Raw genomic sequence first — 16,878 nt, 5'->3', positions numbered from 1 at the left:
GCAGAAGGAGGAGTTTATAAAATCGATGCAAGGAGGGCTCTCTCCTCAGCATACTTACATTCCCCGCATAGGGGTTGTGTATCCACCGAGAGAATATCCCCACACAGTCAACTTTCAGTCCCAATGACTGATAATGACACCCAACACAGCTGAGTGTGCGCAATATTCAGTACAACCGAGAATAATCAAGCAACACTAGATAATGTATCACCGCAGAGAGAGAGAACAGGATTCCTATTAAGAGATCAAGAACTACGAATGTGCTTTATAATTCACTCACCATTTTATACATTTTGAACTGAGAGTGGGACTTGGGGCTGAACAGTTTATCTGACCCTGAAGAAACAAACTGCTTGACCATGTAGGTCAGGAGCAGGAAGTCATTGAAGAGGAAGCCGTACAGTTCCTTATTGCTCTTTGTTTTGTAGAGCTTGCCGCTGTGCAGGAGCTTTCGGGGACCCAGGCAGTTGGTAATGGAGTTGAAAATCGGTTGCTAAGAGAGATATAATCAATATGTGAGTAACAGCAGCAGCTGCTGGGTATTATGTGCATCATTTCCAGATTGTCTTCAGAGTGATTATTGGTTATGACCCTCAAAATCCTACTCACTTTGTTTAATGCATGTAGAATGCTTGTGTATTTCCCCCAGTAGTTTACAGTACGTGAAAGAATCCTAGCAAGTCGTAAGAGAAGTCAGCTTCCTTATAATCTGTAGTGGTTTCAGCCCTATTCTCAATGAAAAACATTAGTTTAAGGCTTTAGGGCCACAAATGCAGGTGTCTGACTGGGCCAGTGAGCTGAAACTTTTCCTTAGTGGCTGCCATCTTGTGTTCAAGAATTAAGTTTAAAAATAGTTTCTCGACTCTTATTGTTGTGAAGAAAAAATGTGGACAAAGAGTAATACCACATAGGAACATCTGCCTCAGTCTGCTGGCAGCTTAAGCAAAATCTGAAGAGTGAGAAATTGCTTCAATTAATATTAACTGAAGCTTAATGGTACCAGTTTAAAATGTCAGCAATTTCACTGCTGCTCAAAGCAGGCAAGAAAGGGGAGGGATCATCATATTATGGATATCCCCACAATCTGAGTGGCATCTCCCTTTGAGATCACAAGTGGGTAGAGCTCAGGTAATGCTAGCGGGCAGAACATGTCACTCCCACTTATTTTTTCCTACCTGGTTTCTGTGTAAATTAACTTTAAAGGGATCTACAATACAGCCCTGTATATGCCAGCCACCCAAGCACTAGCTAAGCCAGTTACCTCAGCAAGTCCTTCGCACTGTACATGGGACTGTATCCACTCCAGCCTGTCTGAGTTCTCTTTCTCACGCACGCCTTCATTAACTTGAGAACACAGCTCCTCTGCGCGTTCCAAGGCAAGCTTGAGATTACTGTGATCTGGGTGGTTTTCTGGGGTATTCTCCAGAATCTGGTTGGGATCAGAAGGGAGGAAACAGAAACAGACAGAGATAAAAACCCAGGTAAGGATAGGTGCCAGACGTGATACACTTATAAAGAAATCCTTATTACATGACAATGCTTTCTCTGTTTTTGCAACTGCAGTTATACTGCTACAGAAATCAAATTTAAAATGCTACGACAGGGGTAGGCAACCTATGGCACGCATGCCGAAGGCGGCACACAAGCTGATTTTCAGTGGCACTCACACTGCCCGGGTCCTGGCCACCGGTTCGGGGAACTCTGCATTTTAATTTAATTTTAAATGAGGCTTCTTAAACATTTAAAAAACCTTATTTACTTTACATACAACAATAGTTTAGTTATATATTATAGACTTATAGAAAGAGACCTTCTAAAAATGTTAAAATGTATTACCGGCACGTGAAATCTTAAATTAGAGTGAATAAATGAAGACTCGGCCCAGCACTTCTGAAAGGTTGCTGACCCCTGTGCTACAAGATTCAGAATTTTACAAACCCAGAATACTCACACTCTTTATGAGCAGAGGGTAGCGTGTAATCCTCTGCATAGGCTTCAGCAGGAAGCTGGAAAGCGGCATTCCTTTACAGCGAGGGTCAGAGGCTAGTTTCTATGGTGTAATCCAGAGACATTGCATTAGAGATCAAGAAATAAAAGTAACTATTTGCATCGCTGCATGGAACAGTGCCTGATGGAATGAATCTTCCCAGTTACTCCAAGAAATTCTAGAGCTCATATAGGTGAAAAATCACAGTGCATTTACATTTAGAACTAATGGCAAAGAATTAGAGAAATGTCTACTCTACACTTCAATTAAAAACCCACGGCCGGCCCCTACCAGCTGACTTGGGGTCCCAGGGCTTGGGCTAAGGGGCTCTTTAATTGTGGTATAGATATTCGGGCTTGGGCTGACCATGTGAGGGTCCCAGAGCTTGGGCTGCAGCCTGAGCCTGAACGTTTACACTGCAGTTAAACAGCCGCATAGCCCCAGCCCCATGAGCCCCAGTCAGCTCCCACAAGCCAGCCACTGGTGGCTAATTTCAGTGTAGACAAACCCTGAGACATTCTGTTAACATAAGCCAGGAAAGTGAAGCTCCTGTAGTCACCAAAACCCCATCATTTAAAGCGGACTTAGTTTTTATTTTACATAAGGATCCAGAAAAGTTTGTTAAAAAAAACCAACCAAACTGCGTGTCAAATGTTTTGGCATTTTCCCCTTCACAGCTGATTGCCCTTCATCAAAGACATCTCATCAGCTGAGCTGCAGCAGTTCCTTACTCCTAGTTATGTTATGTAATGTTATGCTCACTGTTAGCCTCATGGCACGTCTCACATTTGTCAAGTCCTCGCACCTATAGCAATCACACAGTCCAAAACAGCACAATCCAGCAACAGCTCATTGATTTTGCAAGTTATGCAGGGTGTTTAAAACAACAAGCCTTGCAGTCCAAATCAATCAACTCCAACCTCTTTTGTAGCATGAATCTTGAAAGTAAGGCAAACACAAGCACTGTAACTTTGAAGGTGCAGCACTTATGCTGGATTAATGTAAAGCAGTGGAATGGAAAATGGAATAAAACACTCGCAGGAGAACAAGACTGAAGAAGGAGGTTCTACAGCAACTGTCACTGAATGTTAACATTATCAGCATATCAGATTCATAGGAAAGCAGAGGATTGTATCCTATGCAGGAAGGATTCTGAAATCCTGGATTTTTCTGGACAAGTCAACCTTAGGTTGGACAGGTTTTTGAACATGCCCTGCCATCAGGGGAAAGGAAACCGGGATCCAATATGGAAGCTAGTGAATAGAATACCTTTAAGAAGTCCTTGAACTCTGTTTCTTCATCTGTTTTCTGTTGTAGCAATGCAGCTCCATTGAGCTGGCAACTGCAGAATCTGATATAGGCCTGCATGTGAGAGAGCTCTGCAGCCAGGATGTCCCCAATCATCTGCACAGGCATTTTTTCTCCTCCTGTCTTCTTACGCACACGCAGGGCTCTGCGGAGGAGAGAATTTCACAGTTCTGTAATTCAGAAGTGGCCTAATCCTGGAGCCTCCGATTTTCTATCTGTCAGACAGGTGGATTCCTGATTCCACTCAATATCGAGTTCCTACAAGAAAAAACCTCCCTTCCAGCACTGTTAGGCCCCGGATGTAACACAAATCTGACTGAATGCTGGCACCGCGTGCTGTACTGACAGACTTGCTTAACAGATGTAGATTTCTGAGGAAGTGATATCTGAAACAGTGGGAATGCTTCTCCCTCCCCTTCAACATGTTTTGGGACAGACAGTGCAACCACTGGCCTCCACAGACTTTAAGGTCAGCGGGGACTATCATAATCATCTAGTTCAGGGGTTCTCCAAATTTTTTTTTGCTAGGACCCCCTTTGAAAATATTTCAGGTTGTGATGACTCCCCACAAAAAGTGGTGACTTCCCCCGCCTCCTAACGTAGCATGCCACCTTTGCTTCTGTGCTGCGCCTGGCGGTGGTGCTGCCTTCAGAGCTGGGTGCCTGGCCAGCAGCTGCCGCTCTGAAGACCCTTCTACAATAGCCTTGCAATCCCCTTTTAGGTCGGATCTTGAGTTTGAGAAATGCTGATCTAGTCTGATTTAACCCTGTACATGCATATAGCATCACCCCACCTTATAGTAAACAATTAACAGGTTTGTCATTGCAAAAATTCACTCTCAGAAAACTCTGAAAAACGTGTTTTATATATTTTCCTCACATATTCTTTATTTCTAAGGCCTTCTGTTCAAAGTTCATCTGCTCCTGTTGTTTGTTCCTTTCCCTCTCATAACCCTCTCTTTGTGACATTATACTTCAGGGTTTCTCAAACAGGGGTTGCCGCTTGTGCAGGGAAAGCCCCGGGCAGGCCGGTGTGAGCCCTGTCCGCAGGTCCAGCTGATCACGGCTCCAACTGGCTGCGGATCACTGCTCCAGGGAAGCGGCGGCCAGTACGTCCCTCAGCCCGCGCCGCTTCCAGCAGTTCCCATTGGCCCAGAGCAGCGATCTGCGGCCAGTGGGAGCCGCGATCGGCCGGACCTGCGGACAGGGCTCACACCGGCCTGCCAGGGACTTTCCCTACACAAGCGGTGACCCCTGTTTGAGAAACCCTGCTATACTTAAATGAATTGACATTGCAGGATTATCAAGTGGGAAATAATCAGCAGGAGCAGAAACACTGAGGGCTTGTCTACACTTAAAATGCTACAGTGGCACAACTGCACTGCAGTAGCACTTCAGTGTAGACACTACCTATGCTGCTAGGAGGAATTCTCCCGTCAGTGTAGGTAATTCACCTCCCCGAGAGGCGGTAGTTAGGTCGATGGAAGAATTCTTCCATTGACCCAGCACTGTCTACACAGGAACTTAAGTTGGCTTAACTATGCCACTCAGGGTTGTGGATTTTTCACACCCCTGGAGTGATGTAGTTATTCCAACCTAATTTTCTAGTGTTGACCAGGCCTTACAATAAAACCAATTCCTGCGGAGTGGAGTGGGAGAATAAATTATTATTTTGGGGGAAGCTTAGATATTAGTGGGCTCTCATTTAGGAGGCACACATGCTAGCTGTACTCACTTAAGTAACTTCGTATTAGACATTATGAGCTCCTTCCAGTTAACAAAGATCAATCCCATTTCTTCTTCTGTGAGACAGCCTGATTCAGCCATTCGTTTCTGGAAAACCTACAGTCAGAGAACAGACACGTGAGCAACTTCAAACACAGAGAAAGCAGAACATGGCCAGTTGTCTTTTCTTAAATGATTAATGGTTTAAAACTTAATGCACTGATGCATTCAGAACTCTGTTGTATCCATCCATTCATTTCTCCTGAGAATCACTGCAGACAAGCAAGCTCTTTAATGGAATTTTTTTCCAGATCACTTCCTACAGATGCTTCCTGTGGGTTCCTATGGTTGCCCCTTCTTCCAACAGCAGTGTCCCATACTGACATCAGCATCACCTCTTTAAGTGGTAGCAGGTGTCAGGGCCCTGCAGGTGGGCTTCACCATGGCAAAGAAATCAGTGAAGCAGAGTCTGGATATACTCAAACATAACTTCTTTGATTTACACATATACAGCCAGTCCTGGAACAGAGACAGTTAACTAGCATGCAGGTGAAGCCTTTCTTTCAGGAGTCTCAGCCCAACACCAACGCCTGCTTTCCAGAGGGAAACTCTGCCTATCTAGATCTCTCTCTTAGGTATTCATATGGCTCCATATTGTCACACCAGAGGTTTATGGCAGAGCTGGGAACTGAGCCTAGCTCTTCCAAGTCCCAGGCTATCGCCCTAACCACAGACCATCCTTGCTTCAAGAATTTAGTCTAATCAGAGTCCAATGAGGAGAGTACTCTCTGCTGGTGCTTGCACAGCTCCTGTCCAAGAACCCACCACCTTTACACGAACTTTGCATAGCCCAAACTACCACCCCCACAGCATGGCTTCCTAAGACTTAACTTTTGCTCACATGCTAAGAAAAAAGAATTTGGAAAACTACGTGCACCAGCACCTCCTGGTGACACCTGCCATAATGTTATAATTAGAGAGACTGCTGGTGAGCGAACATTGCTTTCTCACGGATCGTTTCCCCGGCAGCCATGGGCATGTTGCTCAACCGCTGCCTCAGTTTCCCCACGTATAAAATGTAGGCAATACTTACTTCTCCCATGCCAATAGCATGTGAGAACTAGCTAACATTTATAAAGCACTTTGACCTCTATAGACTATTCTGTTCTATACCAGTACTTATACCGTGCTCATCACCATAATATTTCAGACCAATGTGATACATAAATACTAAATACTAAGTCAGAATGTCCTTTAGGAGAAAAGAGTTACTCACGTGAGAAAAAATGCAGTACTTGCAAAAAATATTTAAATTGCCTTTTTTTGCTTTAGGAACCACAACTGAGGGTAATGCCAGCGGGAAAGGGGTGTTTCTCTAGGGGAGGAAGATAAATACTGAAGCAGCAATGTAGTCCCAGAGCAAGCAATTCAGTAACTGGCTTGAATGAAGTTTGTACGGCACTGGGGATAGGCTGGCTTCCTTAGAATAGTCTGAAGGTAGTAGCAAAGGAGAACTTGCATAGTTATTTAAAAGATGACTACAGATAATAGCTATCTAAGGGCTTGTCTGTGCGGCATGGCATGCCAGGGAGGTGTGTTATGTAAAGTGCTCTAACTGCCCCACAGGACTAGAGTAATATGAACGAGGTGCCTTTTACGCCATGCCGCAGGGTCTATACGGGACAGCTGGAATGCAACACATTAGAAAGCTCTAAAAATCACACGCCACTAGAGCACTTTGCCAGCACAATGTAGACATGTATTGAGTGACAGAACAGCAATTAATTGCACTGTTCTTACAATGCAAACTTGACAGCTTTCCTTTAGAAAACACGGCAATTCTCAGTACTTGAAGAGTTGATATAATAAGAAAACATACTCTGCCACCCATGTTGTATGTGGTTAAAACATCAAAGCCTTCACATCTATGGGCTGGTCTTCACTATAGGGAGATCAATGCTGCTGCTGCAATCGATGCAGCAGGGATTGATTTAGCGGGTGTAGTAAAGACCCGCTAAATCGATGGCAGAGCACTCTTCGGTCGACCCCGGTACTCCAGCTGTCCAAGTATAAGGGAAGTTGACCGGAGAGCGTCTCCTGTTGACGCAGCGCAGTGAAGAAACTGGGGTAAGTTGACCTAAGCTACGTTGACTCCAGCTACGTTATTCACATAGCTGGAGTAGCGTAACTTAGGTCGACTTACCCCCATAGTGAAGACAAGCCCTCAGACTTCATAGATTTACACAACTCAGCTATGAATCAAATGTCATAATGATCATCTAATAAAGAAGAGACACTGAAGATAAGAGACTTTGCTTTGACAGTTGTTTAAAACACCTTTTGTTTCCAAGTAACTCTCACCTCTAAGACAAGCTGAAGATCGTCCATGTACCTCTCTTCAGTCTGGATCAACTCATGAATGTAGCCCTGTCTTTTCCTTTCCATTGGTTGCATAGTATCAAGAGTTTGGAGATCAGCACACCCTAGAAAAATAAATATTTCAAGTCATTCAGGCCCTATTAAACCTGTAAGGGCTGATGCTCAGCTTATATAAATGGCTACAGTATCATGTACTTTGATGACACTACAATCATTTACCCCAGCTGAGGCTCTAAGCCTATAATACATATAAAATGAATGCTGTCAGTAATGCTTACTTTGCTAAACCAAAAAACCGGATAATTCTCACAAAAAAGAGTGGTCTCATGTCTTAGCAAAAAGGAATAGATATATGTAGTAAATTCTCGTATGACTCAGTCTTCGTTATTTTTATAACATACACAATGGTCACTTATTGCTTGATTTTCAAAAGCACTGAGCTCCTAACACTCCAGCTGAACTCAATGGGAGCTGCAAGTGATCAGAACCCCTGAAAATCGGGCCTTAAAATGGCAGCATATTTGCCAAAATAGTTACTGCTCTTTGGTAATTGAAATCTCAGGTTTTCCACTCTGTTTAGAAAATACTGACATATTAATAGCAATGATTATATTACAGACTATTTACTAGTATACATGAAGCACTCAATAATTAGAACTCAACAGCACCTATTCATTAACGTTAAATACATTTTATGATGCAGTATCCTTGAGTTAAAAACAATCAAGTTTATTCAATTAGGCCCTGCTTCAGCAAAGCAGGTAAGCAAGTGATTAAGCACTTCACTCAATAGGGATAGATTTAAGCACATGCCTACACAGGAACAGCTACACTGAATCAGACAGGTGGAGCTATCTTGTCTCTGGCCAGCATCAGCTGCTTCAGAGAAGCAGCAAGAACTCCACAGCAGGCATATGTGGAATAATTTGTGCCCCCAAGAAAGTCTCATCTTAATTACAGACTGGTTTAAACCCTGAAGCATGAGATTTTTATCCCCACCAAAACTCTTTTTTAGCATTAACTATGATAATTCTCTGGATAATCTTGTTATCCATAAAAGCATCCAATCCCTCTCTGAGCCTTACTAAATTCTTTCCCTCAACAACTTCCTGTGGCAATAAGTTTCACAATCTAATTCAGGCTTGAGTGAAAAAGCTTTGCTTATCAGTTTTGAATCAGCCACAGTGAATGTCCCCTTGTTCTTATATTTTGAGACAGCTCCCAATCTCCTGTGTCTCTACCATTCATTATCTTATATACTTTTATCATAGCGCTGCTGTCTCCTTTCTAAAGTAAACAATCCCAATCTTTTCAATCTTTATGAAAATAGGTTTCCATGTGCCTAATCATTCTTCTTGTCCTTTGAAGCTAGCTGGCTCTGCAATGTTCTTTCTGAGGGCTTGTCCACGTGGGAGCATGTCAGAGTGCACTATGGAATTTTTATTGCACACTAGAAGAGTCAAGATGGCCGGTGAGTGCACCACAAGCTAGTGGTCTGCAGATACCCTGGCTTGCCATGCACTAACTTGCCATGTGGACAAACCCTGAGATACTGTGACCAGTACTGCATACAGTATTCTAGATGAAGGTGGATATTTTTCATCTCCATTGTGTGCCATAAGTGCTTTGCTGTACTGGACCCTTAATTGTTAGTTTACAGAAAGAATCAATCTACAGTGGGGCCTCTGAGTTACCAGTACAAATTTGCAAAGTTCTTCTGTGTAGTGCTGCAGCCACATGCCTTGGATGTTTATAACTAATTTCTAAACTGAAAGCAAAGGGTTGGGGTATTTATTTTTACACTGTGAATGGCTGAATGTGGGAGATGTGTTTCTGTTTATACATGAACATTTAGCTCTATGCAATAATTGTTAGCCAAAACGTTCTGTACGAACAAGAGTCCATCAAACCAACCCTGACCTTTAATTTTCCTTTTCTTTACAAACTTAATACATGCCATATTCATAGAATCATAGAATATCAGGGTTGGAAGGGACCTCAGGAGGACATCTAGTCCAACCCCCTGCTCAAAGCAGGTCCTAATCCCCAACTAAATCATCCCAGCCAGGGCTTTGTCAAGCCAGGCCTTAAAAACCTCTAAGGAAGGAGATTCCACCAGCTCCCTAAGTAACCCATTCCAGTGCTTCACCGCCCTCCTAGTGAAAAAGTTTTTGACAGTGGCTTTTGAAAACAATCAAATCAAATAGATTGAGTCTAATATTTGCATCAAAAACTACAAAAAAAAATAAAGCAAACAGCTTTCCAATTAGATTGGAAAATCCAGAGGTTGTTTAGATGGACAAAGATGGTTTGAAAAGACAGATAATCTAGACAACTTATGACAAACATCCACGAAAATAAAAGAAAATAAAAGACTTAGGGCAAAATTGACAAGTCTGATATATTTTCTACGTAAAGAGACAAGATCATGTTAAAAACCATCGTTTTAAAAGGCCTATTTCTATATTTATATTGCAAATATTTTAACTTGGAGAGTTTTTAATCTTTTTCATACTGTGGACTCCATCTTTACAGAGAGAGATTGTCTCACAGACCCACCACCGTCATGCAACATCCTCATGACAATTAGAGCAATTACTTAGATGAAAAATTAGTACTAGGAAAACAACACATTAGCTTCCTTCATCGCAGTGTAATACATAGGAACAATGAGGAGAGGAATGGGGACAGGAGAGGACTGTATCACCAGCCAGCTCTCTGCTGACCACCAGAAAGTTCTCCATGGACCTCAGTTTGGTAACTGATGAAGGTAGAAATAAGTTAAAAATATCTACTTTGCTTTTTACCACTGGTGCTCTTTCCTTTATACATTTTCTCAGCTTGGACAATTGAATTAGAAAAGCTATATAAGCAGTATTATTATTATTATTAGCAGTGTTGCCAACTCTTGCCATAGTATTTTTTTTTAAATAGTCTCAGCTTCTGGACTCATGAGAATCTCAATTTTCATAAAAATCTTCTAGCCCTTGGGGCTGCAGAAAAAAAAGCTACAAAACAAGAACCCTAAAGACTGAACAACCTGAAGGCAAGTAATAAGAATCCAAAAAAAATTTTTTTCTAAGTAACTCATGCTTTTTAAGACAACCTAATGATTTTTTGGGGGCCTGAATTACTATTTTTGAATGCTTCTGGTTGGCAATACTCTATTAGGTTCTGACTTTGCAAACAAGCACATGCTCAATTTTACTTTTCCAATTTACTATGAAATCAATGGAACCTACTCATGGTAGTAAAGTTAAGCACATGCATAAAAGTGTACCAGATTTGGTTTGGCTTTAGCTGTTTGTCAAGGTTACAATCAAGCCAGAATTAAAGAGGAGGCGGAATCAAGATATTCAGCAGATCAAAGTGAGTTTTAAAAGATCTGATGTTTCATAACCTACCAGGGCTCTAACTGATTGAAGTCTACCAATCTGAGATTTCAGCTCTTTCTTGTGGTTTGTGACATTTAGTTCCAGCTCTGGTGGGATGCAAGATAAAGACCTTAGAGCAGTCAAAGGGTGTTCACACTGGTAGTGCTTTTTTGTCATTTGTCAGGACTTACTAAGGCCTGGTCTACACTACAAAGTTAGGTCAACATAAGCTGTCTTGTCAACCTCGCTGTGCATGTGTCTACACTTAAATCTGTCTCCCGCCGATGCGAGCTTTCCATTCCACCAACACAGTACCACCACCTCCCTGAGCGGCATTGGGCCATGGTCGATGTACTGCAGTCAACACAATGTGAATGTAGTCACTGTGTTACCTATGTTGACCCTAACAGTCCTCCAGCAGCTGTCTCACAATGCCCAACACTGACTGCTCTGGTCACAATTATGAACTCTACTGCCTAGGGCTCGTGGAAACCAGAAGTCCCTCTCCCTTTAAAAACCCTGCAAATTTTTGAAATGCCTTTTCCTGATTGTCCATCTTGGTGAGCACACCTAGCAGTTCTCCACTATTACATGGGACTGCCCAGCTGACACTGCTGACGACATGCTCCAGATGTGCTCCCGTCTGAAGTAGACAGAAGATATTGGCTCTCCTGGGCTTGTGGGGAGAAGAGGCTCTGCAAGCACAGCTACAGACCAGCCAAAGAAATGTGGCCATCTACTAGCAGATTCCACGGGGGATGCAGAAGAAGGGGTACAACAGGGATCAGCAGCAGTGCTGAGTGAAAGCAAAGGAATTGCGACAGGCATATCAGAAGGCCAGGGAAGCCAACAGTTGATCCGGTGCCAAGCCACAGACCTGCCCCTTTACAAAGAGCTGCATGCTGTATTTGGTGGAGATCCCACCACACCATACACAACCATGGATACCTCCAAGAAGCCCGAGTCACAGCCCCCCTGGGATGAAGAGTGAGGATGAAGAGGAGGAAGGGGGACATGTGACGGGGGGGTCCAGCTATGCCACGAGCCAGGACTTGTTGGAGGCTACACTGCAGTCCAGTCAGTCAAACATGGACAAGCCCGATGCAGGGGAAGGAACCTCAGGTGTGTGTGTAATTGTATTTCCCATTTCGGTGGTAGCTGTATCCTGCTAGGTTGGGGATGCCATAAACTTTTCATTAATTTATTCACACAAGAAGAGGTAGCAGTACAACAAAGAGACAGAGTTATTATCTGCTTTTCATTGCCCTATAGAGTTGGGCAGAACGAGCAGTTTGTTTATGTTCACAGGGATCCTTGAATCCTCCTGAAAGATCTCAGTGAAACTTTCACGGAGGTACACTTCAATTCTCTCCCAAAGGTTTCTGGGGGTGGCAGCCTTATTTCTTTCTCCATGGTAGAACAGTTTTCCACACCAGTCGGTGATAACTTTGGCAGGCACCATTGCAATAAACGGACTAGCAGCATACGGGTCCAGGCGGCTTCGGGATGCCAGCAGCAGGTGTGCTCTCTGTGCCTTTGTTACCCACAGGAGCAAGATATCAGCTACATTCACCACGGCTTCTGGAAAATGATGCCAGCATTCAGTGCCATTGCCCTATACTAAGAATTTCATATAACTGAGCAATTCCCTCCTCATTTTCCTTGCCCCTGGAGAACCATTTTCTCTCCATGGCTGGTGCTGAGAGTGGTACCACGCACAAGCACTCCAAAGCAGAAGTATTAATAAGCATGTCTTGTTTAAAACTTTAGGGGAGTTCTTAATCTTAACTTTGTGACTATACTGACAATGGTACCTCGGTGTGTTTTATTGGTAGCGGCTGCTGTTGCAGCCTTGAGGGGTTCCCCCTCCACACCCATGGAACGCCTGAAACAGATAAGGAGAAGAGAGTGCTGCATCGGATGGCGAACTGAAGGCCTGGAGGATGAATGCTGCAGATTGTATGGAGAAGGAAAGAGTGGGCAGGAGAAAAGTGAAGTAACAGGAGAGGGAGATTCACCAGGACATAATAGGGCATCTCCAGCAGCAAACAGGCTGCAAACTGTTGTGGACCTACAGGTTCAACAATCATGGACTTGCCTCCCTTTGCAGCCAATGGAGAACTCCTTACGTCTGTCCCTCCCCCCCCCCCGCCGCCATGTTCCAGGTGACATCAGAGGCCACATCCCTTTCCCTACCACTCCACACCAGGGGACATTAAGGACAACCACAACGTCACATACACTTACCTGTAAGACCCACAGTTGATGTTTGTGTAGCTAAAATGGATATGAATGTTCCTGCTCCTTCATTAAGCTCTGTTCCATAAATTTATTAAGGTTTTAATGTATTTGCTTTTAACTTGGACAGAATTTTTTTGGACGTGTTTTTGTTACTGAATAAAACTCTACTGTTTGGGAAATAATTCATCTTTATTAATTCCCAATATATGCTGCAGAATGCCTGACAGTAGTGAAAGCACCCACTTAGTTGTTATTGTACACTGTGACACAACTCATACGATCAGTGACAACTAGCATGTAATAACCATAGATGTACACCAAGCACCACGCAATGCCTACTGGGGCCAAAAACCGCAGAGACCGGTAGAGCACAGTACACTATAATACATTACTGTGGCTTGCTATTAAAGTACTCTTTCAAAACCTCCCTGGGTCATATAGCTCTGCATTGAGCTCTTCTGATAGCTGTTCAAACTGATCAGACAGCCGCTCCACGTCAGCCCTTCACCCCGGCAGCATACTTTTCCCCCTTCGCTTCACAGGTATTATGCAGGACACAGCAGGCAGCTATAACCATCGGAATATTTTTCTCACTGAGAGCCAATCTTGTGAATAAACAACGCCAGTGTCCCTTCAATCTACCAAAAGCACATTCAACTTCATTCTGAGCTGCTGAGCCTGTAAAGGAATCTTTCCTTGATACTGTCGAGGTGGCCAGTGCATGGCTTCATGAACCAGGGGAGCAAGGGGTAGGCTGGATCCCCCAAGATCACTCCTGGCATTTCAATATCACCAATGGTAATCCACTGGTTGAGAACAAAACCCCCTGCTTGTACCTTTCTGAAAAAGTACGGTGTTCTTAAAGATGTGAGCTTCATGCACCTTCCCTGACCAGCCAACACTGATGTTGGTGAAGCATCCCCGGTGATCCACCAGCGCTTGCATAAACCATAAAAAAAAATAGCCCTTTCAATTGATGTACTCTGTGGCAAGGTGGTCTGCTGAAAAAATAGGGATATGCTTGCCGTCTGTCACTCCACTGGAGTTCAGGAACCCCATCGCTGAAAATCCATCCTGTCCTGAACATGGCTGAGAGTCACAGTCCTGTGTAGCAGGAGATGATTACTGTCCTTGCACACTTGCATGACAGCATCCAAAGTGGATTTTCCAATTCCAAAATAAGTTCCCACTCAGTGGTAGCAATCCAGGGCTGCAAGTTTTCACAGTGCAATCTCCACTCACGTCTCCACTGTCAGTGCAGCTCTCTTTTTGGCATTCCTGCACTAGAGGGTTGGGGTGAGCTCAGCACACAGATTCAGGAATGTGTTCTTGCCCATCTGAAAGTTCTGCAGCCACTGCTTGTCATCCCAAGCCTGCATCACAATGTGATCCCACCAGACAGTGCTCATTTCTGGAGTCCAGAAGCAGTGCGACACCATTTGCCACTGCTCCATGAATGCCACCAGCGATCTTGAATTGGTTCTTGTTATGTCCCACAGCAATCCACTCTCCAGTAAATTGTCCTATTCTCCATGGCTCTTCTTGCGGCTCTGCAAATACCAGAGGATCGTGTGTCATGTGCTTGCAGTGCTTATGACAATACTGCAGAGCTGTGCAGGCTCCATGCTTCTGTCAGAGATGGTGGACAGTGACAAGTTCCATGTGGGTTCATGAGATTTTCAAAATAGGAATGAAAATTATGGGATACAGATGGCATTATGGGGTGGAGAAAGTTGCATGATGGGACCTGACCCCACAGTTCCAGTCACACCTACACAACTTGTTTCTGCCCCACCGTGCATTGCCAAAACTTCCCCTAAGACAGCGTACTGGACAGTGGCACTCTTGGATACCTACCCAGGATGCACTGCATATCAAAACAAGAGCTCCTGTTGAGTTGTGCAGCACTGAAAAAAGGAGCCAAATATGCGCACACAAGCAATATACTAACCAGAGGTGATGTGTCAGTGGGTGGGTGGGCAGCAGAAGGGGTGGGGCCAGGGCCAGAGCAGAAGGGGCTGCGCTGGGACACTGCTCAGTGCAGCACAGCAGCTGCCTGGGAGAGCGCCTGGCTGCAGCGCTGGCGGGCTGCCCCCAACCCAGGCTTGGCTTCTGGGGACAGTGGCTGAGCAAACGCCAGCGCTCCCCCACCCTCCCGGCATGTTCAGTCCTTGTCCCCAGAAGCCACGCCTGGGCAGGGATCAGGCTGCTGCTCCTCTCCAGCCAGGCTCTCTCCCTGGCAGCTGGCTCTGCTGCACAGAGTAGTGACCAGGAGCGGCTCCATCCCACTCCCCGCTCAGGCCTGGCTGCCAAGGGCTGGTGCAGCGGGAGGGCAGAGTCCCTCCCCCTCACAGGTAACATGGGGTGGGGGAAGAGGGTGGGGAGAGTGCGAGGGCCCCAGGCTGGGGACAACGTGAGACACATGGGGGGGTCACATGTCCTCCCCTTTAGCTGGTGCCCCCCCCATCCAGTATGGGGGAGGCACCGGTCGTCTATGATACTAACTGCGGCGGCTTTATGGCAACGAAACTTGCATTGGCAAAACCTTGTGCTGTAGACATGCCCTAAGTCCCTGATCTTTGAGCAATGTAATTTTCTGTCCCTGTTGCATGTTATATCCCCTCAACAAGAGAAGTCAATGATTGTATTATCTTAGCTCATGCTGCTGTTTGCTTGTAACTACAATTGGTAGTAAAGTCCACATACTTGCTGTGAAACTCAATGGCCAATGGAAGTGTTACTTACTTGCGGTGAGATTGACTTTGGAAGGATAACATTTTTTTTTTACATTGAATAAAATGTAGATGTAATTTGAAAGATAAACTGAATATTTTCAGATGTAAAACATTTAGAAAGGGAGTTAACGTAATTGGATATTGGATATAACCTGCATTTAGACTGCACGCCCTTCTAGTCGGGGGTGTCTACTATTGTGTTTACAGAGTGCCTAGTACAATGGGGCCCTGTTCTTGATTATGCTCTACTCTAATAAACCTCATTAATAATGGACATGGCAGAAGAATCTTTATAAGCTTTGCTTGAGCGTGCTACACAGAGCAAGAAGTCACAAATTGTTGCATACAAGATAAAAGTTCCAACTCATGAATGAAAAATCATGGAATCAGTTAGATTTCCAATATTTACCTCAAATTCTGAGGTCTGGGTCAGTTGGCTGCATTAAGGCTCAGTGACAATAATTCACCTCTGATGAGCTAATCAGACAGCAGACACTAATTGCTAGACCAACAGATACAAAAGATGACAATCCTGATTGGTTGAGAGGTGAGCAATAGCTTTATTCTGGACTGTAACTTCATCTCCCCTTTGGAAAGTTAATTCATCCTTTCTAAATTCATAGCCATAATAGATCATCTTATGAAGGAAGCAATAAGTAGATACTGATTTCTGTTCAAACGAACATTAAGATTTGTCACTGTTCATACTTTGCCTCAGTAAATAGCCACCTCACAAATCAGTGAATCTTGAAGTCAAGAGAGATCAAAATCTTATTATACTGGAACTTTCTAATGAAGTTTGTTTTACAATGATCAGACTGTTGGACAGATATTGCGTAGCTGGTGCATTCCATAATAGATTAAACAAAGACAAGGACACCAGAGTAAAACAAATTTGAAAGTTCATAAATAGGTTTTAAAACTATCCCTTCTCCTCCAAGCAGCTCCCTTCCTCAAATGCACTTCTACAAGAAATACTGTCCTCTGCTAACACCACAACTAATCCCGTCTTTAAGACTACAGGGTAAGTTTCCCAGTCAAAAAGTCATCTATTCTGCCGTAGATTTGAGAACTGAAGGAGTAAAAGTATATTTCAAATAACTGATTTTTTTGAAGCTGGCAGCAATAAT

At 44.0% G+C, this 16,878-nt stretch overlaps 1 protein-coding gene across 1 annotated transcript in view; it reads right to left on the bottom strand.

Moving 5' to 3' along the window:
• ITSN2 (intersectin 2) overlaps positions 1-16,878 on the bottom strand; it is a 126,522-nt gene that overhangs the window by 8,755 nt on the left and 100,889 nt on the right. Inside the window, exons 29-34 of the mRNA XM_045011649.1 lie at positions 7,381-7,502; positions 5,030-5,136; positions 3,257-3,440; positions 1,952-2,050; positions 1,262-1,429; positions 281-493 (exon numbers count right to left, since the gene is read on the bottom strand). Coding sequence (XP_044867584.1) covers positions 281-493; positions 1,262-1,429; positions 1,952-2,050; positions 3,257-3,440; positions 5,030-5,136; positions 7,381-7,502 — 893 coding nt within the window. The remainder of the gene's footprint in view (positions 1-280; positions 494-1,261; positions 1,430-1,951; positions 2,051-3,256; positions 3,441-5,029; positions 5,137-7,380; positions 7,503-16,878) is intronic.

This window comes from Mauremys mutica, chromosome 3 (assembly GCF_020497125.1).
Source record: "Mauremys mutica isolate MM-2020 ecotype Southern chromosome 3, ASM2049712v1, whole genome shotgun sequence".
NCBI classification, from domain to species: Eukaryota; Metazoa; Chordata; order Testudines; family Geoemydidae; genus Mauremys; species Mauremys mutica.
The sequence above is the reverse complement of the archived record's forward strand: the minus strand, read 5'-3'. Positions and strand labels throughout refer to the sequence as shown.